The sequence below is a fragment of the Scatophagus argus genome, chromosome 9 (assembly GCF_020382885.2).
Source record: "Scatophagus argus isolate fScaArg1 chromosome 9, fScaArg1.pri, whole genome shotgun sequence".
Taxonomy (NCBI): Eukaryota; Metazoa; Chordata; class Actinopteri; family Scatophagidae; genus Scatophagus; species Scatophagus argus.
Genome location: NC_058501.1, coordinates 23,023,597 through 23,050,717, shown reverse-complemented (window position 1 = coordinate 23,050,717; position 27,121 = coordinate 23,023,597). Strand labels below are relative to the sequence as shown.

General features: G+C 43.3%; 1 protein-coding gene across 5 annotated transcripts in view; it reads left to right on the top strand.

The window, feature by feature from the left end:
* Positions 1-27,121, top strand: part of LOC124064510 (thrombospondin type-1 domain-containing protein 7A) — a 126,724-nt gene that overhangs the window by 58,009 nt on the left and 41,594 nt on the right. For 3 of the 5 annotated variants that reach the window (XR_006844269.1, XM_046399053.1, XM_046399054.1), the window contains exons 5-12: positions 2,253-2,321; positions 5,975-6,130; positions 7,574-7,777; positions 11,078-11,272; positions 14,582-14,828; positions 23,854-23,969; positions 24,914-25,049; positions 25,249-25,352. Coding sequence is in view for 3 of the 5 variants with exons in the window: in XM_046399053.1 (XP_046255009.1) it covers positions 2,253-2,321; positions 5,975-6,130; positions 7,574-7,777; positions 11,078-11,272; positions 14,582-14,828; positions 23,854-23,969; positions 24,914-25,049; positions 25,249-25,352 (1,227 nt within the window). In the remaining 2 variants the exon portion in view is untranslated. The remainder of the gene's footprint in view (positions 1-2,252; positions 2,322-5,974; positions 6,131-7,573; positions 7,778-11,077; positions 11,273-14,581; positions 14,829-23,853; positions 23,970-24,913; positions 25,050-25,248; positions 25,353-27,121) is intronic. The other 2 variants (XR_006844270.1, XM_046399055.1) reach the window with 1 other exon arrangement.

Here is a 27,121-nt window from a genome sequence, read left to right as displayed (position 1 = left end):
TCCTTCCAACCACAACAGCCACTAATGAGCACAGAATTGAATTTGAATTGCAAAACGCAGATGTAAATTCAGCTGTGTGGTGACAGAATATGTGGCTAAAAGGTGGAGCACAGTGGTTATTGTTGTGTGATGAATCACAGAGCAGCAGCATCCCTTTGACCTGGTTACTGATGACTCCAAAAGCAGAAAACACATCACATTCTGTGCACCAGAAATGTTTTCCTCTGAAAGACTTGGATTAAAATGATCTCAGTTCTAACAGAATGAATACTGAGGGCTGCACCACACAAATTACTTCTTATGTGAAGATTAAATATTACTGAATATTTACTGCCAGGTGTGGCTGTTGTGTGGAGAACCGAACCAATTGACCGCATTAACATTAACTCGGTAATATGGGACTCATTTTGCCTGAATGAATTTTAATAACTCTGAAAAACACGTTTCTGGTGTGATACCTAAATTTACAAAGTGTCACATTAATGCACTGTTTAAACCCACCTGTTTAGTAGCAGCTGGTTTGCACATTATCAGTATTTATCACGCAAAACAAAAATTAAGTTGTAGCTCAACCTGGTTCAGTAAATGTTTAGTTTCAAACTAGCTAGCAGTTACTAATAACTGGAGGGATGGATTTATTTAATAGCTTGTGAACTCAGTCCAAGTTTTTAATGAACTTCCTTTGAGCTAAATCCTTATTGTGCTACATCAGTCTTTTTTTTTAAATTATTACATTTATTTTTAATATTTCTTGAAGGCTTCTGGTTTTAATCTGAAACTATCTTACGTGCTGTTGACTGAATTCATGATGAATGAAGGAAAAGTCGACGGAGCGTTTTCTGTGCCGTAGCACTGAGTTTGAATTGATCTGCAGTCCTTTGGTTCTCTGTGCATCAGCCCTAATTAAAGAATAATGAGTCTGGTAGCCAGGCTTAAACATCGACAGCCACTGTTCAGACGAAGCGTAGTGCATAACGTATGACAAGATGTTTAATGTGTACCTTATGGGACCGTATGTCCTTTCTCTGTCTGTCTCTCGCCTCCAGCTGAAGTGCTATAGGGAGCGTGGAGGGAGGGGGAGGCTGAGAGCACACAGTACATGTGCCTGCAATGAAACTGGAGTCATCATACATGTTGAGGCACCTATAGGATACAGTTAGGATACAGTTAAAGATTCATACGTACAAGCATGTTGGGAGTGGCGCTGCCAGGGCTGGCTGTGCAGAAGTGTGCGTGACTTGTGTGTACGAGTGCTAGCAAGAAGACACTCGCACACACACACGTACGCGTACACGTACGCGTACACACATGCACAAAGTTCTTATCTTCTTGGCACAGGATTTCTTTTCCCTCCATTGGGGGGTAATCTCTCAGCATACCACAGAGACAGAGAGGCAGGTAGTTCAGTGAAGTTTCCTGCAACCGGCGCTCCCTTTCTCCCTTCTCTCATGCATAAATATCACCATGCAGAAGGGCAGAAGATACCCTCAGGCAGAGATGTGGAATCAGCTTACAAGCTCCTAAATCTTAACCTTAATCTTTATGGAGGAGTAACTTCGATCTGACCCCAGATCAGTATCGCAGCCTAAATAACGTCGTCTGGCAATTCCTCATCTAACTTTGGGTCTGCTGGATGCCTAAAGCACTTTTTCCAACCTCATGAGAGTTGACATTTTGGTCGCCTTTCCTGCAATTTGACAAGAAGGTTGACTTAAAGGTCCTTTAAAGACACACTGGTGGTGATTGTATATAAAAGGTAAAAGGTTTGCTCAAATTTTGAAATTCATTCTGCCATTGCTGGTTAGAACAACACCTTTTGAACTCATTTGTCACTAAAATGATGCACAAGCCAACCCTGATAACGCAGGACATTGAAGTCACAGAAGATATTAACAGAACAGATGAGCATCACTCTAATCTCTTTTGATGGCCAAAATCTCCAACCTGATCACAAAGTCCACGTGGCTATTGATCATAAGCCGTGGGTCAAAATAAGAAAGAAAACTTCTCTTCACCCATTACTCAGCCCAAAGATAATAGAAGACTTAAAGATTTAATCCCGTTCTGAAAGCCTGTAATTGTAAACAAGCCCGGGATGTGAGGCCCATTTCTCTGCGGCCTCTCCTGCTGTTGCATTAGTCTCTGGCTGTCTCTTGTGTGCTGTTTCCCGTCAGTCTCTGTGTTTGTTTGGTGGTGCCTCAGTCCCCCTGGTGTGTGCGTAGCTAATAGCGCTATCTCCCCTATAATTGCAGCGGGTCAGACCCAAAGACAGCAGAAGCCTAGTGTCCCCCCTCTCCTCTCCATCACCTTCCAGATTACAGGTAGGTGTTTTTAGTCACGCTGATAACGAAGCCCCACCCTCCACGTTCTCAATGTCCCTCTCCTCTCCTGTGTCCTTGTTTCCTCTCCTCTGTCCTTGTTTCCTCTACCATTCCTTTTTGTCTCTTCTTCTTTTCTCCTTGTTTTTTCTGCCCTTTCCTTGTCTGCCATCCTTCTCTTCTCTCCGGTCCTCTTCTTTTGTTATCGTTGATTGTTTGATTGATTGTCCTTTCCTTTGCTCTTCTCTCCTCGTTACTCATCTCTGCTCTCCTATCCTTTATCCTTGTTTCCTCTCCTCGCCTGCTCTTCTGTCTTCTCATCCTCTCCTCTAAACTCCATCCTTGTCTCCTGTCCTGTCCTCTTGCTTTCTCATTTCTTGTCTCCTTTTTTCTTATCTCCTCTCCTCTGTTCTTATTTTTTTCTTTCCTCTCCTCTATCCTTGTTCCCTCTCATCTTCTCCCTCCTTGTTTCTTTTAATCTCCTCTTTTAACTCTCCTCTCCTCTCTCTCCTCTCTCCTCTCTTTCTTTCCTCCATCCTTTCTTGCCCTCTACCCTTGCTTCCTCTCCTCGTTCCTCTTCTTCTGCCCTTTCCTCACCCATTTTCTCCTCTGCTCTCTTACCTTTTCCCCCCACCTTGTTGCCTCTCCTGTTTTGAACACAACACTGGATCATAAAGAGAGACAACATATCATAACGATAATTCAAATGTTGATTCTAACAACACTTTAAACCCCCCCCCCCCCCCCCCCCCCGCCTCACAGTTGTGATGCTTTATGTTTATGATGACGTTAAAAGTACATACACAACACGACAAATTACAAGCCCTGCTGCTCTTTGTGCAGTCTCTTCAGTATTGGTACCAAATCCAACAAAGGGGCAAGTAGTATTACAATAAAGTTCTGTATTCTCTCATGATAAAAAACAGGCAGAAGAGCTGAAGCTTTGAAGGAACCATAAGAAAAACTTTGTTCCCCCCATAAACAGAATATGGATAGCGAGATGTGAGACATTTTCCACAGCTGGAGACAGTAAGCCACACTCTCAGGAGGGTTTTTTATTCCCTCCGTTGTCAGAAAAATGAACTCACTGGAGAGCACAATATGAAATGGACTAAAAGAGAAGCAGGATATAGAGGAGGATTTCTTTTTTTCCTCTTCATCACACGGAGACCCGATACTCTGTTGGTCCTCAATTTCGTATTCCCAAATGGATTGATGTAGAAAGATTGAAGTCAGTGTAGTTCTCCAATAAGACGTGGATTAACAGTGGCTCAGCAAACTCAGTGTTTGACTTTCAGTGTATTTGTAAGAGGAATTAACCATTTTGCATTTCAAAAGCCCCACTTGCCTTCCCCTGTACAGTTCTAAGGGAATTATGATTCAGTTCTCCTGACTGTGTAACACTTTAAGCTCTTAGATGTCTTGTAGGAACAGTTGGAATACAGGAAATGAAGTGCCTCAGGTTGAACATTTGATTTTTCTGTTTTTTCTTTTTTTTTCTGACTTGCTAAATATCCAAATGTATTTGAAATGTGCCACTCAGTACTTGAAAGGTTGAGATCACTCCATCCTTATACTATGTGGAGAAGAGTCTCATATGTTTTTTAAACTTTAATGCCACCACAGATTAAGAATGAAGGTGGATTTCCTACCTCGACCACTGCTACCAGTCCACTGACTCACTATGCACTAGCACAGCATCAAATCAAAATGAAGCAAAGTCTTCCTTCTACAGCAGGTGTCCGTGGATCGCTGCAGTGTGATGAGTTGATTACAGAAGATGAAAACAACACGAGAACTCACTCTAGAGAGATGATATTGATCTGAGATTTGAGAAAAAAAGTAGCTGATATTAAATCGTCTGTTAGAGTGTTTTGTAAACAAAGACTCAAATGATTTCCTGTTTTTGTTTCATACTCACTACTGAACTTTTATGTCAATATTTTTTCAGAAACTTGTTCTGGTGGTTGTGGTTGATACGACCATTAGAACTTGTGCCATGACAGTAAGTATAAAAGAAAAAAGAAACTAAAAAGAAAATAAAACTTGTAAGCTGTAAATTGTAATTTTAGTTCAAATTGGGTGTATAAAGCTTCTGCTTATTTTATTCCACTAAAATTAACATGTTTGTGTGCAGTTTTATTCCAGCTTTTGTCTGTGTGTTGCTGGGTAAAAGAAAAAAGCGGTTAAGAAGAGTCAGTCAGAGTGTGGAGCTCCGTGCAGGGAGGTTTGAACCCGTCTGCTGACAGAGCAGAACTCGCTCTTATCACCGGCGACAACCTGCAAGCCTGAAGGTGGTGCCCTGTTGGCACAGTGGAGAGGAAACAGGCTTATTCGGTTTCTAGATGAGAGCTATACCAGATGACTGATATGTTCACGTTCATCTCTCTCTGCTAAATATGAAGCCTTAGCCAGCAGCCACTTACTTTAGCACAATGACTTGAAGTAGGGAGAAACAACTAGCCCCACTCTGTCCAAAGGTAAAACACTTCATCTGGCACATATGTTCTGTAAAACCACAAAATGTTGCTTTGGCACAAACAAGATTTGTTATTTTATGAGCTTTTAAGATGCTGGGAGGAAGATTTTGTTTCCTGTATAGAGAGCCATGTTAGCTTTTTCCAATCTTTATGTGATGCTAAGCTAAGCTAATCAGCTGCTGGGTGTTAGCACAGATTTTAACGTACAATCTCCCCATCTGACTCTCTGCAAGAAAGCAAATAAGAAGCATATTTCCCAAAATGTCAGATCTCTCCTGTGAGGCCTAGGCCTCCTGTCCAACCAAAGTCCTATTTCTTCCTCTTTGTCCTCCTATTTCCTGTCAGTCCTCTACTTCTGCTATCAAAAAATCCTTTATTCAATAGGAGACAACATGGATGCACAGCTCTGGAAGATACAGTAGCATGAGTACCACTTTGAAATGACACTGACATCAAGATACATATAGTATGTTCATGCATAAATGCATAAGCCCTCAGAAAACTCCACACATCAGATTTGTGCATCGTGGTTCAGCACGGTTCAGAGAATAGGAAGAAACGTATCCTGCACAGTTGCTACAGAGCCGTGCTTTGCTTGGCGACATCATCTTCTCTTTTTATTTCAACAAAGTTCCTCAGTTCAGACGGGCACGGACTTGCCGGCTGTATCATCCAATAGGCTTTCTAAAGCCAACATGGCGCGACCGGAGGAAGTAGATGCCAAATTACACCTCATGGAATAAACATGAGCCAAGACATTGTCAGTGTTCCTACTTACACCTTTAGTGTTGCATTGTTGCATCCTCTCTCCTGTCTCTGCTGAGTCAGTGGGCAGAGCGCCACAGTGTTTTATGGTCCTAGCAAAGCGCTGCACGAGATAATCATAGCTAATTTATCATTCTGACATGCTAACAGGGAGGCGATAACCAAAACAAAGGGATAATAGTGTCTACTTCACAGGCATGTTTTGTGTTTTTTCACTCCGGTTCTCATCCGCTCTCTGTGGGGACTCCACTGCCAGGAATAAAAGTAAATGAGCATTACTGTGTCCCTTGTTCCTGTTGATTGTAATGCTGGTAAAAATTCATCACATAAAGGCAAACCAGAATAGGATCAAAGTGAAGCAGATCCATTTTATCTGCTCTCCTGTTTTCTCTTTGTGGCTTATTGGCACAGCCTCCCGCCCGGTGGAAAACCAGCTGTGCCAGGGTCCAGTACCCAGCAGATCCCAGCTCTGCCAAATCCCCTGTCCCATCGACTGTGAGGTGTCGCCGTGGGGCGCCTGGGGGCCGTGCACCTTCGAGAACTGTGACGACCAGGCTGGAAAGAAAGGTACGAAGACGTTATGCCAGATAGACAGAGGCAGAGGCAGGTAGATAACGTCATGGTTTAATGGTGCCATCATCTCAGGTCGGTTAAGATGTTGACTGTTGTTTTTCTAAATGGAACCAGCCACCTACCCGTTCCCCTTTCTTCAACATAATAAACACGCTGAAAGCAATTTGTCCTTTGTCTGTCACTGCTTCGTCCATCTGACATTGAGTTGAATACTGATGATTTCACTCTGTGAGAAAACAGCAGTGACCTCTTGTTTTCTTTCTTTCTTGTTGTTGCCACTGATTCTGTAATATCGAGGTATTTAAAGGAGAACTTCCTGTAGACTCTTGACTCTAGACAGACTAGACTTAGACTAGTCTAGACTTTTTTTTATAAGTGCAACTGAATTAGTAAAAACATTAATGTTGAATCAGCAGTCAAGCATGAGCAATCTTCATTATACTTCTGCTACATAATAATTATTACGATCATCTTCATACTAACAGTATACCACTGCGTAGTTTCAGAGAACAACACTGAATAGCTAATGACTGAATGGATTTTAGTAGCAGCAGGACATCTTGCTAAAAATACATAGGAAACATACACACCATGCCAAACATACCATTACTATAGATCAGTGATCGTCAACTGGTGGCCTGCGGGCCGCATCCAGCCCTGCCAAAGCTTCCCATCTGGCCCAATGAATATTAATAATTTCAGAAAACGTGAGGGGAAATTAAATGTGGCGCAGTATTTACGATATCTTGCATGTTTTTTCTTTTTATACTGAAGAAAGCCCTAAAACTGGGGTGGATATTATTTTAATAGGAAAGATTTACTGACCTGCAGGTTCTGAGGAGGTTCTGATGAATCTGATGAATCCATCTTCCTTTGCTGAGTAGCAGAAGTCTACAGTACGTGAAACGTCTTTTTCAAAGTTCGACCACCGCAGTCTCTGCTTAGAAAACCTCTGGCCCTTGAACAGATGCAGTCGATGGCTCCTGCTGCGACTGCTACTGCCGCTACAGCTGCTATTTTCAGCATAAAATATCTTTGTTGTATCAGTATGCTGTGATCATTCAGTCATTGCATTCATTGTTTGAGTAAAGCCAAGTTTTCATGCTGAATTAAACATAAATCTAATGCAATATATTCAAAGAAGCAATTAAGTGAACAGCGTCGTATTCAGTGGAGCTTACAGAAAACGTCGCAGGCTGAGTTCTGCACAACTTGGTTCACTGGTCATATACGCATTATGACTGTTCATCTGCAACATCAGTGCAGGTAAAAACTCATCACAGAGCGCGGTGGGCAGGGTACGATTGATGGTGCTCAGTCCACGTGGGGAAACCATCAAGGTTTTTCTATTCCTGTTAATGTTAATGAGCTGCCTCAGCAAGTCAGCCGTCGAAGCAAACCAGCTTTGCCACTTTATTCTCTGCTGCCGTGCTGCAGGTTTCAAGCTGAGAAAACGTCAGATCACCAACGAGCCGACGGGAGGGCCTGGAAACTGCCCGCACCTGGTGGAGGCTGTGCCGTGTGACGAGCCCAGTTGTTACGACTGGCAACTGGTCAGCCTGGATCCATGCATCCCTGATGACGAGAAGCCGTGTGGCCCCGGCACTCAGCTCGCACAGGTCCAGTGCGTCAACAGCAACGGTGAGAGGGCAGAATCCAGTCTCACCTTACAACCGCAATTCCATAAAGGCTGGACGCTGTGTAAAAATAAAAACAGGATGCAATCATTCCCAACCCTGATACAATCACGAGCAGACTGGAATCACCTGACATCAATGAACCTGATTACCTGCAGGATGTTCCCACCAGGTGTGTGTTGAGCAGTACACAACTTTCCCAGCTGTTTGTTGCCCCTGTCCCAAGTGATCTGAAGCCCGTTGATGGCATCAAATTCAGAATTAGCGTATATTTACAAAAATCAATGAAGATGATGATTTAAAACTTGTGTGGTTACTGAATCTAACGATTTCAAAATTGGTTGATTCATTTGTTAAACCTCAGCAGACCATATTAGTTGATTGACATTATCGAGTAAATTCCGTTGCACATTCAACCCGCCTCCCTTTACAGTGAAGAAGCACATGTCTCACTTTGTGTGAAAAACTCCACGTTTTTCAAGGTCACCCCGTCGCTGACCCTCTACCTCAAGCAGTACAGCTGTGTACGTGCCGAGGTTTCCGTGACTGGCCTTCTGGTTGGCATTCATCGACTTTGTGAGGAGTTCTCCCTCCAGTCCTCCTTCCTCTCTCTGCCCGCCTCTCCTCCCTGTTAAACCTCCCCTGCTTTAACGCTTGCTTGCTTCAGCGTTGCCACCTCTCTCAGGCTGTCTCTCTCACTACAGGCTTCCTCTCAGCACGCACAATTAAACTTACTCGCACTAAATCAAATCAGTCCTCGGTGGCCCTGAGTCCTGAGTCCGGGAGTATCTTATGCCCTTTGCTGCTCCTGATTTTTACTGCTACTCTTTATTACTGTAAATCTTAATAAATATAAGGGGCGACGGTGCAGACAAGCTTTCCAGGCTTCCTGTTGCGTTCAGGTTGTGGAAAAATGCCAGACAAAATTAGATACAACGCATTATCGATTTTTATTCTGTTGCCTTTTCCTGGCGAGGTGCAGATTACATACCGTTCTTATTTATTCAGCTTGTAAAGTTAGAAAGGGCTGCAGCTCTTCGAATCTCATTCACTTCCAAATGCACTCAGTAAATCTTCATTTTATGATCCCAAGCTGGTGACTTTGTTCATGTTTTCCCCACCAGAGAGCTTGATTTGTCCTTCTAATGTCTCCCACAAATCACAGTTCGTGCATCCAGTCCAGGTATTCAGGGGAGTTGGCCCGGTGGAGACGGTACTGCTGGAGCTAACAGAGACTCTGCACTGTTCTTTCTCTCCTGACGTCGGCTGATTGATCCCCGCCACACACATGCACACCTTCACTCCCTCATCTGATGAAAATTGATTTGTTCTGTTTGGATTTTCACTCCGCTTTTTCGCCTCAGAGATTTTTCACTGCGGTGTCAGCTGTATATTTTTTCAGAGTGTGTCCCAGTCATAAAAGAAAAGGCCACACAGCCGGGCCCCAGACAACAGGCGAAGGTCGATACAAATGTTATTGAAACTGGCTATTGATATTCCCCATGCTGACTGCCTGCCCACTTAGGCAGAAAGCTGTGTCTTCTCTCCACACCGAGCGTGGAGGTTTTCCTCCTCTCAAAGTGGGTGTTCTGCTCATTCATGTTTTCTCTGTGTGCCTGAAAACCGCTGGGGTCTCTTGTCACTTCTTGTTTTCATGCCGTCTCAGTTCAGTCATGATTGGTTCGTTACATATCTGTCAAAGTGACATCTTAATGCAAAGTCGGGCCCAGTCTGAATTTTTGCTTCTTTTTTTTCTCTTTCTCTGAAGCTGTCACTTCTGTTTGAAATTTCAATTCAAGCATTGAAAGGTTTACATTTTCCTGGATGGGTGCGTTGCTTACGGGAGAAAATATTTTGTGTGTGGTTCATGGCAGCACAGGCCAGTATGTGGGTTAATATAATCCACTTATGGCTGATGCAAAGAGCTCATTAATAAAACATGGACGGTGGTGTAGAAATGTGGGAATCCCATGTGAGTTTGCTCTGTCCACATTCAGTGCCACTTTAGTAGAGCGACAGCAGGCCGAGATAGAGAGCCATGAGTGCATCCGTATGAATATTCTGCTGATAATCTATGAAAAGGGTCATAATCAGCTGTCATTTCAATATGGAGGACACAAGTGGAATGTTTTGAATTATTTCTGCAGCGAAGCAAAGGATGCTAGAAATACTGGACCAACCCATAAACATCAGACATATCACAGGTTGGAAGGTTGTCTGTTGTCTGTCTTTGGTGTTTCGTTAAGAGATTTTTGATGTTTGCAGGTCCATTGCTGCAGTCTGCGATTATTTGCAAATAAGGTTAAGTTTGGATTTAAAGATTCAAAGATCCAAATAAACAGTTAGAAATAACTTTGGAATTTGTAAAGTTCCATTATTATTGCCCATAAATCTTTGACTGAGATGGAAATGACAATATTTACTTAATGTCAGTGAATTTTACCTGACAGCCGGGAATGCGGAGTCGATACTGGTGCTAGTTAGGAGGACATCCTTCCCAAGTCGTCTCAGGGACAACAGACGTCTTAACACAAACAAACACGTCTCTGCAATCTGAAATGTGCTGTGTGCTTGACAGTGTGCCATCAATTAAGACACACAGCTGCTCCAACGCCATCTGTACTGAAGTATAGTTTGAGGGTGATAATCTAAGTTTTTGTTGTTTTTAAGCCTTCAAGTTTTTACTCATTACTACCCAGTCATTTATCAGTTGTGTATCAGTGAAGTGTGTTTTACTACAGCAAGAGAATTCACTGACAATCCTCCGTAACTGCCGGAAAGTGATGCTAAAACTCCTCTTCCCTTCTGTTCTCTGTGTGTGATACCATCTAATGTCTTCTGCAAACACTGCGATGTATCACCCGGAAACACGGATGTTAGTTTCTCAGTGTTTCTCGGTGTTTCCCCAGAATTTTGAAAGTTATAACCTTGAGTCAAATGGAAAACCACCTGTTCTGTCCTTCAACGCAAAACCTTTCAATTGGACTTAATTACTTTGAAAATAAACTTTAAGTCAGAAATGAAAATCCAGAAGTTAAAACAAAAACCATCTGACGTTTTAGGCCCAGAAAATCAAAACTAGGTCCCAGACTCGTTTATGCCTCATTTTCAGCATCATTTTCCAGGTTCTATTCATTATATATGCTTAGACATTATATTCTCAGATTGCCCCATTATTATCCACAGAACATTTTTATAAACACACATTATGAGTTCATTTTACTTTAAAATGCAGCTTTGGTCTGTCCGACTTTCCTTCCTCCCAAACTCCGATCTCATTATGTTCTGTCACTGTTTTCTTCAGGGGAGGAGGTGGACAGAAATCTCTGCTCGTCCTCCCCTGCTCCGGAGCCTGTGCCCTGTGAGGTGCCTTGCTCGAGGGACTGCGTGCTCAGCGACTGGACGTCCTGGTCCACCTGCTCTCAGACCTGCTCCAGTAAGACCATCGAGGGCAAGCAGATGAGGACGCGCTCCATCCTGGCCTACAACGCCGGGGAAGGTGAGTCTCCACCTGCCGACGGTCTCCCGCACCCTCACTGAGTATGGAAATGTATGCAGATGAGACATGGATATTGGCTTAGTCATGGCCTTTCAAGTCGTCCTTTGCTGTCACTCACTGAATGTCTGGATTTCACACTTGTCTGCATGTGCATTTGTCCTTATCTCAAACAGGCTGCTTATCTGTCCTGGTGATTATTTCTGTTGGTCTGTCTCCTCGCCTGACACTCACTCTTTATCTGTCTCTGTGATCATCTCTCTGGTTTAAAACTCGGCGTGTGACTCTGCTTGTCTGTCTGTCTGTTTTTATTCTGTCATGTCTCCCAACATTTCCCTGTGTCTTATCTGTGTGTGTGTGTGTGTTTTCCTCACAGTCACTGCGATGGTTGTGGCGTGGATCACAGTGATGGAGGGTAACGTTTGTAATTAGAGTTTGCCAGTAGCTGTTTGAAACCTCTAGCGATGTGTCTACACGAGGACCAAATTATAATTGTTAGCTTGTTTTGAGTGCTAAAAACTACACTATCATAACAGCTTTAGGGTAACTTATAATTGATTTAGAACTTGTTCGCTCTGTTGTAGTACATTCAGAGCTCGTTAGCCGTGTGTAAAATAGCTTGATTGTGTTGGCTGTTGTTCAGTTCACGTACTGCATGTCCCGCCTGTCTCATTAACATATTTTATACCTGTGTTTATCAAAGGTCTTTCACGGGTGCCAAAGTTTCCAGAACTTTTTGGTAAATCTTTGACTTTAGACTAGAAACACAGTAGCAGTGGTGGTAGTAGTAGCTGAGTGGTTGAGACATCCAGATCATATCAAACTGAATGCTGCTGTCAGTTCAGACGCACTTTATGAACCCTCATCCTGAAGAACAATACCTGAAAGAAGCTTTGTGTCTCCACCGCAGGTTTCCCCCTGCAGAGTAGATTATCTGATTAGATTCTGAGCTCCTTGGCAGATTTCACAGCTCCCGTGTTGCATATTAATGAAGAAAAATTAAAACTAGAAGAACCAACGCAAAGCTTCAACATGCAGGGTTCATATTAATAAGAAACAACCAATATGTTGGCTTCGAATTACGCCTAATTAGCCTAATTAATGACCTATTTAGCATGACGGTGCACATTTAATTTCATGGTGCTTATTGTGGGACCAATAATCACCAAGTGCCTCTTACTGTTTGACACCCGTCAGCTGAATGATATTCAAGAGTCATGCTAAGTGGCACTTTGCTGCAGCTCTTTGTGAGTCAGCCGGCAAACTGTGAGTGTGAACACGAGCACGTTTAAATCACTCACAAATGCGGGCTTTGTTTGTCATGCCATCATGTGCTTTACGTTCCCCTCACATGTTCGCCCAACGTGCAGCTCTTCCAGTGTTCAGGAACAGCTCGTGCTCGTTTGCAGCACCGTGACATGCTAGTGTCGCGGCTAGCATCACCACGCTGTTAGTCAACTGAGCTAGCGTGGCAGAGTCAGCAGAATAGTCCTTCTCACTAACCATTAGGTTGAGGTTTGTCTGAGCTGGCAGTCTGTGTGTACACCGCCGCTCATTATGGAGCTGGGTGTCTGCCAGCTGCAGCGGCGAAATACAGGTGTGGAGGACTGGCGGTCCTGCAGTGCCTCTCAATCTCTGCTGAAAGCACCGAGTGCCAGCACTTACTCTAAGCCGGAGAAGGCTCTCTCAGCCCATCAACCCATCAGCTGAATGACTGACTGCCACCTCACCAGAGAAATGGGGGGGGGACAGGCACAGAATGAGAAAAACAATAAATGGAGGTTAACACAGCTGAAAGACCTAAGACTTTCAGCTGGAGTCAAACAGCTCCTCTGATAACCCAAACAGTCCCCAGACAGAACCAAAATACCTGCGTGAAAACAGTTTGATCGTACAGGATGTGATATGGCTGTGGTGTTTTTGTTTTCCCAACTGACAATAAATTTAAAAAGAAACACATACCACCTCATGTACCCCTGTTATAATGTTTTGTAACCACTGGGATTGTGGCGGTTAATTACTGTTTAGGTTTTCTCTTCAAGTCTATCTCGCTGTCACACACTGTTAAATAAACTGTGTGGAATCCTGACAGCCAAACAAAGTTAATTGCATAAACGTTTATGATAAAATGCAGCACCTTTCAACAGATGCTTTTTATTGGTAGAGGAATACAATAGATGTGTGCAGTGAAGGTAGCGGCCGTATCCATTAATGTGAAGATTGTTCAGTAAATTCACGAGGTCGAACATCTGTGGGGGAAAGATATCCGCATTCACATGTGTGTGTTCCAGCAACCTCTGGGCGGCATTTTTCAAACTATTTAAATCACATGTGTCCAGCTCACAACCTCCAAAGTTTCCAGGATCTTTAGTTGAGGTTCCTGAAAGTGGAGGTTTCCCCTAAGTGTGTTTTGGACACATGTCTGAACCCTCAAAGACAAGAGAATAAGAAGACTGATGACACTGTGAGTGAAATCACAATACAACACACGCAAAAAACAGGGACATTAAACAGTAAAAACGAGTTTTAAACACTGAAACTGGCTCATTTACAGTCTCCCTTCAAAGTTTTTATTAAACAGTTCCCATCTCTTCGTGCATAAGGATTCAATTAATATTACGTTTCATTATAATTCATAGGCTGTCACAGAGCATTAAAAGCTTTTTTTTTAAGTAAACATATAAAATTGGCATTGAATGTAAGTGACCAGGTTGGAAACTAAATGTCTCGTTTCACTTTGCTTAGATAAAATCCTGCCGTGCTCAAGGAAGCTCTGGAGGCTTTTGTTAGGGGGGGTTGAATGTGTGTGAGTGTAGATTTCATTCAGCAGGTCTCACATTCACGACTTTTAGGAGGAAAAATAAGCTAACCCAAATTGTCAGACAGGTATGCTGGATTTAAAAGAGCTCATTCCCAGAGTGCGCAACACGTGGGGAAAATGTGCCTCAGCTCCGGGTCAAAGTATTGATCGGATTTTGTGGCTGGAAGACATTTCAGTATATAATGTCTTCTGTCCATGTACTTGTACATACTTTGCATGTTGCTGCCTTTAGTACTTCTGGTTAGATGCTAAACTGCGTTTCATTGTCTCAGTACCGTACAGTACTCTGTGCAGTGGCAATACAGTTGAGTCTAATTCATTCAACATTCATTCGACTCGTGTTTCTGACCACTCAGTGAATGGTGACTCCAGTATTCACCCTCTGTTCTGGTGTCCTCCGACTTCTGAGGGAAGTAAGTGGCTCATAAGCTGCTTTTTGAGTTATTTTGTTTTCTCACACTCACACATTGTGGTCCTTCCTGTGTTTTCAGGCGGCGCCCTGTGCCCAAACAGCAGCGCCCTCCAGGAGGTTCGGAACTGTAACGAACACGCCTGTACAGTTTATCACTGGCAGACGGGGCCTTGGGGCCCTTGTACTGAGGACCCCTCGGCCTCGCCCCTCAACACCTCCGCGGGTGCCCGTGCCAGCGGCGGCGGTCAGGGTCCCTGCTCCATGGGAATGCAGACTCGTAAGGTCATCTGCGTCCGGGTCAACGTGGGACAGGTGCCCCCCAAGAAGTGAGCTTTTCTTTTACTTATTTTTCTGCTTTTCTGCGAAAGAAACTTTAGTTGTTAGTTCTTCTCTTGTGTAGTTGTAGATGTTTATGACTGTGAAATCGGCTGCTGGGGTGTTGTGTTGAGATGACACCCACTTTTCAAACCAAAAATCCACTTATTGATTGTTCTCAATCCTGCGCTTTCAGGATCCAGCAGTACGAACGTTTTCATTTCAAACAAAACTCTGCGTCGGTTGATTTTACTGATTGGTACACCTTCATCCAAAAAGAAGGATCCAATCAGTTAATTGTAGAGCTTCGTTCACAGAATAGAGAGCAGGGAGCATTTCAGTTGTCTTTTGATGCGTCAAATCATTTGTTCAAGAACCTTTTTTGTTTTGGCTTGTCACTTGATGAACAAAGAGAAAGGTTAGAGTCATCCTCCAAGAAGACACTTCAGAAGCCTTTCTTACATTTCCGAGTCAACAGTGAGCATCTGTTGGGATGAGTAAGCCAACAGACGTTTTTGTTTATGTATTTGAAAGGACATCAGTGGTGAAGTTTACATGGTAAGTACATCCAGATATGTGCGTGACATTGAGAGTAAGCGAAATTTAAGAAACAAAAAGAAGAGTCAGTAGGTGAGAGACAGATGAGGGAAGCAAAGTGACAGCAGGAGACAAAAACAAGAAGCCGGTTAAGTAAGCAGAGCAGACTTGACATGAAGTTAACTCACAGTTCATATCTTCCCTTCGCAGGCGACCACAGATAAATAAATAATCTCTCCGTCCCTGAAAGCCTAATTAACCCTGCCGTTTTGGGCTCTGGTAATTTCTCATTGATGATAATGACAGTAATTAAATGGGATTGATACTTTAAGGCAATTTAATCATGAGGCAGATGAGAGACGAGATGTTTGCGGTTTGCTCCACAGACCACACTGCATGAGGCAGATTCAAAATAGGCTGTCGAATTTACTTTAACGTCTGCCAGAAAGTTTCGGTTCTCGCCTGGTGTCAGCTATGCATAACTGATTCTCTCGGCAACAGAAGATAAAGGAGTAGACCTGCCTGCGTCCAGATTTGTGGAAAAAGAAACCCAGAGCAGACTGATTCAGTCCTTGTGGAAAATTAAGAAAGGATGCTGTATTTGCTCCTTTAATATGTTCCAATAATTCAAGACCAGTAAATGGTTCCTCCTCCTGTCTTATGCCTCCCAAGTGTGGCTATCAGTGAGGAGAGGATGGGTACATGAATTATTTAAAGGGTCGGAGTGTCTTATGTACAAGGTAAATGTGATTCACAGAGAGCACCATGCGATGAAATGAAGATTAATGTCCAGGCGACTGACCCCGCCTCTGCGGACTTATCGGGTACGCAGCAGAGAGGTCGACGTCCAGGATGTCTTGTATTTTATTTTGAAATCCACACTGCTGGAGTGAGAGACAGATTTAAGCCCAGCGGGTTGGAGAGCGTCAGGGATAGAGCTGTCAGGGATAGTGCATTGACTAACTGACAAAGAGGCTTCAGTCGATTTGCCTCCATTATCTTTTTTTTTTTTTTTTTCCTGGTCAATAACTTTATATAACAAAGTATCATTTGTAATAAGGGCAATAGAGCCTCATGTAGCAGTAGCAACAAAAAGAAGAGACGTGTCCAGAAGTGGAGCCTGAGGTGGCTCCCTTATTCTTACTTTATCCTTGTGTTTGTTTGGTCTCTGGACTGTGGATGTTGTCCACCATCACTTACAGTGACAGTGAGGCATCTCGATGTGACCAGTGACTTCTTACCTTTGGGCAAGATTTCTAAATATTGTGAACTAATTCTTTAAAACTGTGCCCAGCAAGCATTGAGGAATTTCATTTGTTTTTAAAATCATTATTATTCTTAGGAATATGTCATTTATTTCCTGAGATTCCCCGATCGGGTTTTAAACACAAAACTGTAGATAACAAATGATAAAATGATGTTTGTTCAAAGTTCTCGATGTTCTTCTTTCATATTTGTGAGATTATGTGGTAATATCCTAGTAGAGCACTAATTCGTCTTAAAAGTACATTTTTTGAGGAGGCGAAACACATCGCCGGCCACGGAGATTCGAGTTGATCCTTCGTTTTGCTCTCTCGACATGACCAGTTTAAAACTGTCTCGCCTGTAGCTGAGGCTGATCCTGTGTGCAGTAGCAGGAAAATCCATTGACACATTTTGATCTCCACTTATTCTGAGCAGTATTCAACCAAACACCTCCACTGTAAGCTGCCATTTTAGCATGAAAAGTACCTGGAAGAACCCTGCAGCTTCAGGTTATACCTCTGTGATAACAGAATTTTGAGGTTGGACTACAGAGTAGCTGCAACAGTTGCAACGGTTGCAACAGAAGCCGTCTTTGTTTCATTTTACACCATAATTTAAGTGAGTTTAAATTATCGTGTACAGTCAATTTAATTTCAGTGGCAGAATCAAAATAATCATTTCCAGCATTTAACTCCCAATCCAGCCTCTTAAAAACAAGACTGAGTTTTATAAATGAGAAAAAAAATCCATGAGACGTTTTTTACAAGCTCTGATTTGTTTGTAATTTAAGAATGTGGATAAACAGCAAACCAAGCGCACCAAAGCAATCTCATCCACAGAAAAACAGTTGCATGAGTCATCAGAGCCTCAGTTTCCTTCTGCCTGGAGGCAAAAGGTCAGAACGAATGAATGACAGATACTGAGAGGGCTGTGGTGCTTCCTCTCACCTGCCTTCCTGGACCGGTCGTGCTCTCCGTGGCGCTGGAGACGCTTCCCTCATTCTGACTCGGCCCGAAAACACACAACCCCAACCTCGGTGTTTGTTATTATGCTCCTCTGTCGGTTCCCTGACTGCTGTAACCCTTCAAAGATGCTGCTCAAAGTCTGTAGGTGGATTTTCCTCGGGCCTCTGTCACTGGCTGGGGTCCAGTAACGAGCTGTAAGCCAAACATTCGCTGCACTGCAACAGAAAGAAGCTCTCAGGGTGTAGAGCATTGCTCTTTCATTTTAGCCGTTACCACACAAAAGTTTCAGTTGTTGCCCAGAACTGTCACTCACACACACACACACACACACTCAAAGGACATAAAATAATTTGAACACCTCATGGGGAAATGACTTTGAGTCGTCAACTTGCAATGACAAACGCTGCCACCAAGATGGGTCCTATTAGGTTGATTGCCAATTAGCCGCGTTTGTCAGCTATAAAAGTGGTCTGGCAATCAGCACTTTGATAAGCAAGTTTTCAAAGCAACATGAGACAATTAATCAGAGCCGGAAGAAGCCAAATCATCAGTGCTCAACATGAGCAATAGTCTAACAAGAAAAAAACAAAATGCAAACAAATAGAACTCATTCAATAGGTCAAAGGGAACAGTTTTGAAAACCCAAGAACAAAATGCACAAAACAAGAACAGCAGTCAGACGTTGACACCAACAGCAAACATATGATGGACATTAAGAATATGCAAAGGGTTGACCAATCCGCCTCTTTGCTGTCCAGTTTAATAAGACTGTCCTGCCAAGATGAAGGACGGCAGCAGTCGTTTTGTCCCCTCATGGTTACGTTCAAGAGACAAAGCCCCATAACAACCATGGTGATAATGGCGGGATTAAAAGGGGAAGTCAGGTGTGATGGATGGACGGGTTAACAAAACGTCTGCACCGTTGTTTCACAGAGACAACTTGATAAACATATTCTCATATGTTAGAATATTCTGCTCTTCCTCCTGCCATCATCATAAGATGGATATACTTTGGTCATGGACTGTAGGACAGACAGAACTTCGTCTCCGTGAGCTGTGGGAAACTGTCGCGATCACTTTCCAATACTTTCAGAACAATCAAGAGAATGACGAGGCTTGAAAAGGTTCAGTGAGACACATACTAGCAGTACTGTTGGACAGTCACAGATTGTCAGTTAAGCTTTAGCAGGATGGAAACACCAGCTTCAGCGATGCCTCTGACATTCATTATGTTTCTCTGCCCATTTGTTAAGGTTTTTCCTTGCATTTGTTACCTGTCTGTCATTGTTCCAAGGTTAAAGCCCTTCTTTCATGAGAGCGGTTGTCAGTTTTACCCCTGTAGATTTGACAGACCACAGTGGCAGGTGTCTCAGGCTCCATAAAACTCTTGTTGTTTTGAAGCCTTTTGTTTGTACTTTTATTTATTTATTTGGTTTTTTTTTTGACCAAAGCCTAAAGATGCCGCAGCTCCGGTCCCCTGGCCATCTGTTGCTCAGAGGCAGCGTTTCCCAGCCTGCACTCAGGAGTGACTTGATAATGGCTGTGTGTCTTTTTTCTTTCTCGCTCTGCATGTCTTCATCTGGCACAATCCAACTGGCAGGTACTCTTGATCAGGGCTCCCATGGGATCCCAGCAGAACAAACAAACATGGCTGCCTGTTCCCTGCATATGCAGATGTGCCCTGTCTCATTCATAGATGGAACTGAGCTGTCTCCTCCTGCAGCCTGAGGCAGTGAACCGCACAGAGTGCATGGCACACTCACACACACACACACACACACACACACACACACGTAATCGCTGACTGTCAGAGCCCAATAGAAAGCAGAGACACAACAGAGACAAATATGTCAGTGCCTCAGGCTTGGGCTGCTATCATCCTATCGAGAAAGCTGTTGTGGTGTGAGGGGAAAAAACAACGACGTCTGCTTATTGATTCCGACAGTCTGTGTGTGCTGACTGGTACCAAATGTGTGTTTGTATAATCACATTGATGCTGTGGAATTTGTGGAAAAGGAAACTGAATGATTCATGGTTATGATGTTCAACAGTTGCTGTATTAAGCCCAGTCAATCATCTCCCTGCAGTGTTCTCTAATGGAGGCCGTGTTTACTCTGTTTGTTTTTTGTTTTCTTTTGACTGTGATAGATAGCTTAAAGCCCTCAAGAAGGAGGCCAAAGACACCACTGAAAGGGTCCTTGAAGAACTGCAGCTGTTTTATGCTAAATTAAACAAATGATGTTCTTGTTTTGTAGTCCATAATTTTGATAATGAAATTAATTAGGTCTTATCTTTTCCCACCAGACCTTGTCTTTGTGTGTGTGTGTGTGTGTGCGTCCGTACGCTCTTTTAAAACTAGTGACAGTTCTTCGCTTTGAATCTCCTCTCTTCATCCTGCTCAGCCATCTGCTCGTTTCTCGAAAACAGCCTCTCGCCGAACAGATCACTCAGTGCGCTAATAGCAGCAACCAAAACATAAGCATTAGCCTTTGTGCTCGTTCTAATGTTTGTGCTTTGGGACAAGCTCCCAGTGCCGTGTTGTGCACATCCTCAGCCCGCTACAAATCATGACATTTAAAGATCATTATGAGATTGTGACACTGACTGGAACCAGTCAGTCAGTTAAAACCAGAAGCCATTACTGGATGGCTTCATTCATGTCAGAGTAGTGCATTTCCACAGTGATAAACACAAAAGGTAACCGTTAAGATGGAGGCAAAGGAAGACATATCATAGAAAACTGTGCAGTAAGCTGAAAGTACTCGAAGCGCCTTTTAAATAAATATTTATTCCTCAAGCAAGAAACAAGAAAACCAATGTGACAAACAAAGACAATATTAGAGACAAAATGAAAAAGATGAAGGAAGAAAACAGTGGAAGAGCAAAATGTATACATAATAAAAAATGCATAAATGACAATAATACAACTAGCTTTCACACCCCCACGGACGGAGACTCGCAGCCAGGCATTGTGCTGTTCGTGCTCTGGCTGGTATTGTGTTCCACCAACAAACATGGCCTCTTTTCCTGAAAACTGGAATGTAATTGAATTTTAATCATCTAAATTTGGATAATACCCGTCATTACTGGGGCTACAATATAATTAGACTAAAAGCGGAACAATGGGATGGTTGTCTCTGTAGGGGGAACCTGCCATGAGTAAACTCATCGGCTTTTATGTAAAGCACACAAGTTGGTCACAAAGGGCATTTATGAACACCAAATCAAGAGCGAAGGTTGCACTCAGTAAGAGCTCTACTCGAAGAGAAGAGACAAACACACATCCCGAAACACTAGCAAGGTTTAGCCGCCTACAGGAAGTGACCGTCCACACAGTTTTCAGATGTTATGCAGGGCCAATCCCAGCACGCAGTCTGTACGCAGACTAACACATTGACAAATGCAGCCCCACTTTACGTTTACACTCTGTGGTTGATTCACAGTCTCCAGTTTCTATGAGCAATGTGTAACGTTTGCTTGAGTTAGTGCATATGGGAGAGGGAACCAACAATCCAAAAGGCAGAAACGAGGCTCTTAGTCCACGGATTGGTGTTCAGAGCAGGTTTCGCCTGGACCAAAGGCAAAAGTCAAGCTGTGTCTTTTCTTTTTTTTTTCTTTTTAACAGTTTTATATGGAAAGGGATATTGTTTTATTGCTCATGTTCTTGTAAAATCTCACGAGTGGTAAATTGTGGCTCATCCTCAAACATTTACCGTTTTCAAGATTTAATCGCCTCTTTGTTAATGAGTTCTTGGAGTGAAGAAATCTTAGGATGTTCCATCAGTGCTCTGATCCCTCATGACGAGAAGAAAAATCAATAAACTAAAGAAATATGATATCTGCATTTTCTGTCTGTCCTTTTAGAAACATGAATAACAAAAACTTTACATTCAGAAAAACGAGTTCAGTTCATGAATTCAAAAATCGGTTTAATATGAAGTCTTTAAGTTCCTTTAACTACAACAACATGTTCTGTTCAGGGTGTCCTTTCTGCTCATTCTGTTAATTACCTTATTGACTTATCGATATATACAGTATACGTGACCTTGATCATTTTTGCTAACCATAGCATTGCCCTTTTATTTGGAGAGTCCATTTTATTTATTGTTTTGCCTGTGTGGTCTGGTTTTGTTTTGGTTATTTGGCACTCAGCTCTCTCTCTCACTGTGGAACGTAAAGCAAAGTAGGTTGAGGCTGACGGATGTGAACTGAAAAAGCTAACAAATGAATTTGTGACCGACTAAAATGGAACGTCGGGGTCTGTTTTTGTTCTGCTGAGACTTAAATAGTTTGGTCCATGAACCTACAGGTTTGAAAGGAAGACCTTCTGTTTATTGGACTGCTTATATAATAAATTGCTTTTCTCGCTGTTCCATATGCACTTTGATTACATTCAGATCTTGCAGATTTCCGTATGCTGTTTATTCATTCTCTGCCAGGCTTCCCTTAACAAAGAACGCCTTGATCTCCACAGAGGCTAAATAGGTTCATATAGATATATACACAAGGCGATAAAATCCTGGTTAGCACTGGGGTCTAATTCATCATGGGTTGGATCTCAACAGTCTTGCGTCCCGAGGTCTCTGTCGAAGTGTCCTCGAGCTAGACACCTGTTCATTCTTTACGGACGTGAGCATCATCTAAAGGCTGAAAATGTAAATGCACACCCCCCCCACCGCCGCATATGGCAGCTGTCTTTTTTTTTCCTGGGACCATTCAGTTGTATGAAGACACCAGAGGATTTGTTCCGCTCGAGAGGGATTTAGCTCTGTCTATTGGTATTAAAAATAAATCTCTCCTTGTGTTGCCGTTACATTATTACATTTTCCCTGCGAGGCTCCCTATCGCTTCCCCGATAACGTGGTGCTAACGAGTGTGGGACGCCCAGAGGAGAAGGCTCATTCCCAGCAACATTAAACCTGACCCAGATGATTGGTGTGTCAGCCATAAGATGAGGAAACAGAACGGCAACATCCCACTGCGAGACAGGGCACGTAGTGTTGAAGAGATCAGATTACAAGATGTCTTCCAGCCGATCTTTCTCGACCTATTTATCTCGGCCCAGTAGTATGCACGGGGGACCTTAGGTGTTTAAATGACTGGAGATTAACCAGTAACCCTTGTTCGAAAAACCTCGGCTTGACCCTGTATTGTGTGCCATGAAAAGGATTATCGCTCACTGATAGCAGAATCCAGTTAGAACAAGGGAGTTTCTATCCTGAGGCCACTCTGCTACTCTGCTGTCGGAGCTCAGTGTGTTTCAGTTTCCTCAGCAGAGAGGAAACCATGTAAAACATCCTCATTCACACCTGCTAAACGTTTCCTGTGGTGCCTGTTGGGGGATTTGACCATCTCTTGTCTATATCATGCAAGTACGTCAGCCAGATGGCATGCGTCAGTCATAAAGTGGATGTGATTACTGTGGTTTTCATCACTTTTTATTGCTCTAGCTTGTGCCTAGAATATAATGTATTCGAGCAGCACCAAGATGGTCGATGTGCCAAACCTCCACATTTATTAAAGCTTTAAATCATAGTTTAGCTATTTCAAATGTCAGTACATACAAGGGCTCATTTGTAACTTCTTGGCCAATGGTAGTAGGTGAAAAAGCATGTTTCCGCATAGTCTCCTACATTTACACACTTACACACTTGAAGTGTGAAGCCTACGGATCGCTTCTTTGTACAAGGCCTCCAGGAAGTGGTTCACGGCACCGATAACGTCATCATCACTGTCAAAATGCCAACCACTGAGCTCCCTCTTCATCGTGGGAGGAGAGGTTGTAGTCTGAGGATGTCATCCTTCCTTTGTGGTGCCACCATGTCCTTGTGGACCTCAGGGGATGTCTGCATAAAGGCCAGAATTTATTTTGGGCATGCAGGGCAACATTGCAGTATCTCCCCGCTACCCTGGATTAGGATTTTGGATGATGAAAACCCAGTTTTACATTAAAATTACCAGAAATCCAAACCACGTATTCGGATTTTATTTGGTCCTTAGACAATACTGAGACTAAAGAGTCTGGAAGGTGTAACCAGTGTTTAGACTAGACACCAGTGATCGGAGAAAAGACACTTTCCTTCAAGTCTAATACTTTTTTACTATGGATTAGTTCCAGTCACTGTAACTGTGCTGTCTGAGAGGACTGCCAGCAATCCACTGAGCAAAAATCTACTGCTGTATGTCGACATAATTCAGTTTATTTTGTCTTTGAAGCTGTTGTGTTTTGGTGAAAGAGTAAAGAGTCCCCTGCAGTGTTACTCTAAAGCTGTGTGTCTTTGTTGTCCAGGTGTCCAGACGGCCCTCGTCCCAGCACGGTGCGACCGTGTCAGCTGCCCTGCAAGAAGGACTGCATCATGACCCCGTTCAGCGACTGGACCCCGTGTCCTGTTGCTTGTGATGCAGGTACAGTAAAGAAAAAAGATTAATGTTGTATAACAAGAGAAAACCACGCTGCTTAACTTTTTGTTTCCCCTTTTTTAAAATTTACTGGCCTGTTGCATTTCAAACATGCTTTGTGGTGACTGACTCGGCCTAGCAGTATGCACAGAAGCAAATTTACACTGACTGTGCGGATAAACTGCCGAGGTGGGACCCTCAGCGCGGAGCCAGGCACATTAACCACCACACAAACACAAGCGCTCATGTCTCGTTACACATAATTAATTTGACGGATTGGCGTGTAAGACAACTTTGGGCCGACCTCTTTTAGTGCGCCTGGCAAGCCGGCCCGCTCGTGGCTGCAAGTGTCAGGGAGTGCGTCTAGCTGTTGTTGTGTTCGTGCTGTGAAAGGAAAACACTGTTCACATGCGAGGTCACCTTTGTCAGACGGCCATTGCTCAAGCTGTTCAGCAGCGGCGAAGACGCTCAGCTGATTTACAGCTTGAAATGATCGTTATCAGCCATATTTTCATGACCTCTTCGCGTGACACGGGTGGCGTAAATCTCTTCGCTCTGAGCGCGCCGCATCGGTGGCTGTGCATCTTAATCTGATGCTGTTGATATCTACACCTCATGCAGAGAATTACACACCGCCCACATACAAAGGTTTAAAGCAGAGTTCAGGACTATCCAGAGGCTCATTTCATCTTAATGAACTACTTGAGGGCATCTCCACTGATGTAAATACTATTAATCTAATCCGAGTCGATTCCAAGGTCTAATGGGATTTTTCTACATCATCGCGGTTGGCTTGATATCCCGAGTAATCAGACATGTGTGTTGTCTACGATAAGTGTCCAAGTCCATTCTTCAAGGACTATTAACAGAACAGCCCAGCTTATCCCTTTGACGTGTTTCTCATCACTTTCCCGTGCAGACGTTTCGTCTAATTGTCTCTGCCTTCTCAGCTGGTAATGCCATGAAGAGAAAGCAATCAAGGAAACGTCTCATCATCCAGCTGCCGTCCAACGGAGGACAGGACTGTCCAGAGGTGCTGGAGGAGGAGAGGGACTGTGAGGTCCCCAAAATCTGTCCTGGATTCAGGTAAAAGCACAGCACAGGAAATGGTCGGCAGTTGACTTTTCTCTGACTGAATATAATATCATGTAATGTAAAGTCATTGTAGCGTAATTCATCACATTGGTCTGAAAAGCCACAGTTTGCCTCGAGTAGTTCAGCCCGTCACATGTTGTTGACTTGATAGCCAACTCGTTTATGGATCGACTGTCCTGATTGATTCCAGGTGGAAAACCCACAAATGGAGGAAGTGCCAGCTGGTCCCGTGGTTTATCAGACAGAACAGCGCAGGTGCGCAGGAGACCTGTGGACCAGGACTTCAAACAAGAGGTACTGAAACCCGTAGATTTGTCCTCGTCGTGGTGCGTCTGGAGCCACGAGGCAGCAGATGGACGTGCAAGGTTTAGAGAAAAGGCCAGTTTACGTAGGGCACACATCAAATCCTCCCACAGCAGAACTGGAGGCCAACACTCCTCAAAAACATCAACCGGAGACTTTTTTTCTGCATATTTTTATTTTTTGTTTTCCTCCTGAGTTTGGGAGGAAAATGTCACATGTTGAGATTCTCTTGGGACTCGTTTGACAGTTTGGGTTGATTCATTCCTTTTTTGGTTTGTTTCACCTCAGGCTCTTGTCATGCAGTTTTAATCGAATTTAATCGAATGCATCTTGATGAAATTTAGGAGGAAATGCTGCACCTTGAGCAGAGCACACGGCAGCCCAGCATCCAGTTCATATGGGCTTCACACATAAGTGATAAGTACTTTAAAGGAGTTGAGGCTCTCTCTCTTTAAAAGCATATTTCCTCCTGCCTTTTTATAGAGGATGGATGTGGCATGTAGTCCTGGGAGGCTTTCATAAAAATCCAATTTCAGGGGGTCACGCAGAATGATCAATTTCATTATGTTCCAGCCCCTATAGAAGGCCATTATTAGTGCTTATATTTCTGTTTCTTCTCCGCTAGCTTACAATAATGGATGGAAGAATCAATTTATTCATGAAAATGCTTTATGCTTCACTTTAGACTCTCCACACCATTGCAGATTCTGTGCAGCCCCTCACTGATTTGATACCATATGACACCTGATGTCCAGACCCCCCTGCACTTGTTTTCACCCCTCTGACACTCCTAAATAGCAGACATCACTTTGACTTTAACCAAATGAGACACGCTGTCTTTTCTGTGTGTACGTGTGTGTGTGTCTCTGTGCTCGGTGTTTGTAGATTTGTGGAGAACTTAGGTGTACATATTTTGGGGAATTCAAAAGTATCCCCCCTATAGTTGAATATTATGAGATTTCATATCATTTTGAACCTTGACTGTTATCATTTCTGTGTGCAAAGTGTTAGAAAACGACAAAAAACTTGCTCTCCACATTGATTTCATTCATTCAGTTCAGATGGTGTCTGAAATGATTTGGGTGCTGCGACTGAGTCTGGTGTTGTTTACCTGGACAGGATTCGCCTTAGAGGGGAAAACACTGTGAGAGCACTATTAAACGCACAGAACAACTTCGAGCATGTGCTTCTGTCTCACTCACACACTCACACACTCACACACACACACACACACAGACCTGGCCTAGCAGTGCCCACGGGAATTCAGCAAAAATGTGCTTACAGATTGATTTCTCTACGAAGGTACAGGCCTGCAGAACGTCTGCATCACAAGAAAATGAAATATTGCAGCAACACGTGTAATAACCTTTTATTGAAAGAACAAAGAACAGGGATGATGCAAGACAACATAAATTGACTCGTGGGCTTCAAACCAATTGAGGTAGAGATGCTTTTGTCAGCTATGATCATAACTATTATTTACACTCCCCTCTTGATATCCAATCTGAATTATACTGATCTGTTTTTATCAACTCTTTACGTATTGCTCACCAGTGTGTGTGTGTGTGTGTGTGTGCGGGGGGGTGTATCAGTTTGTCCTACCCAAAGAGGTAGAAGTTAAAGTCATTACCGTGACTTTGGTGGGGCTGTGGCTCTGGAGGAGCTTCGTCTACACCAAGAAAACTACTCAGTGTCACAACTTAAATTTGCAAACACTGAATCACTGAAGTGCCTCTTAAAACAAGGTAAAAATACACAGC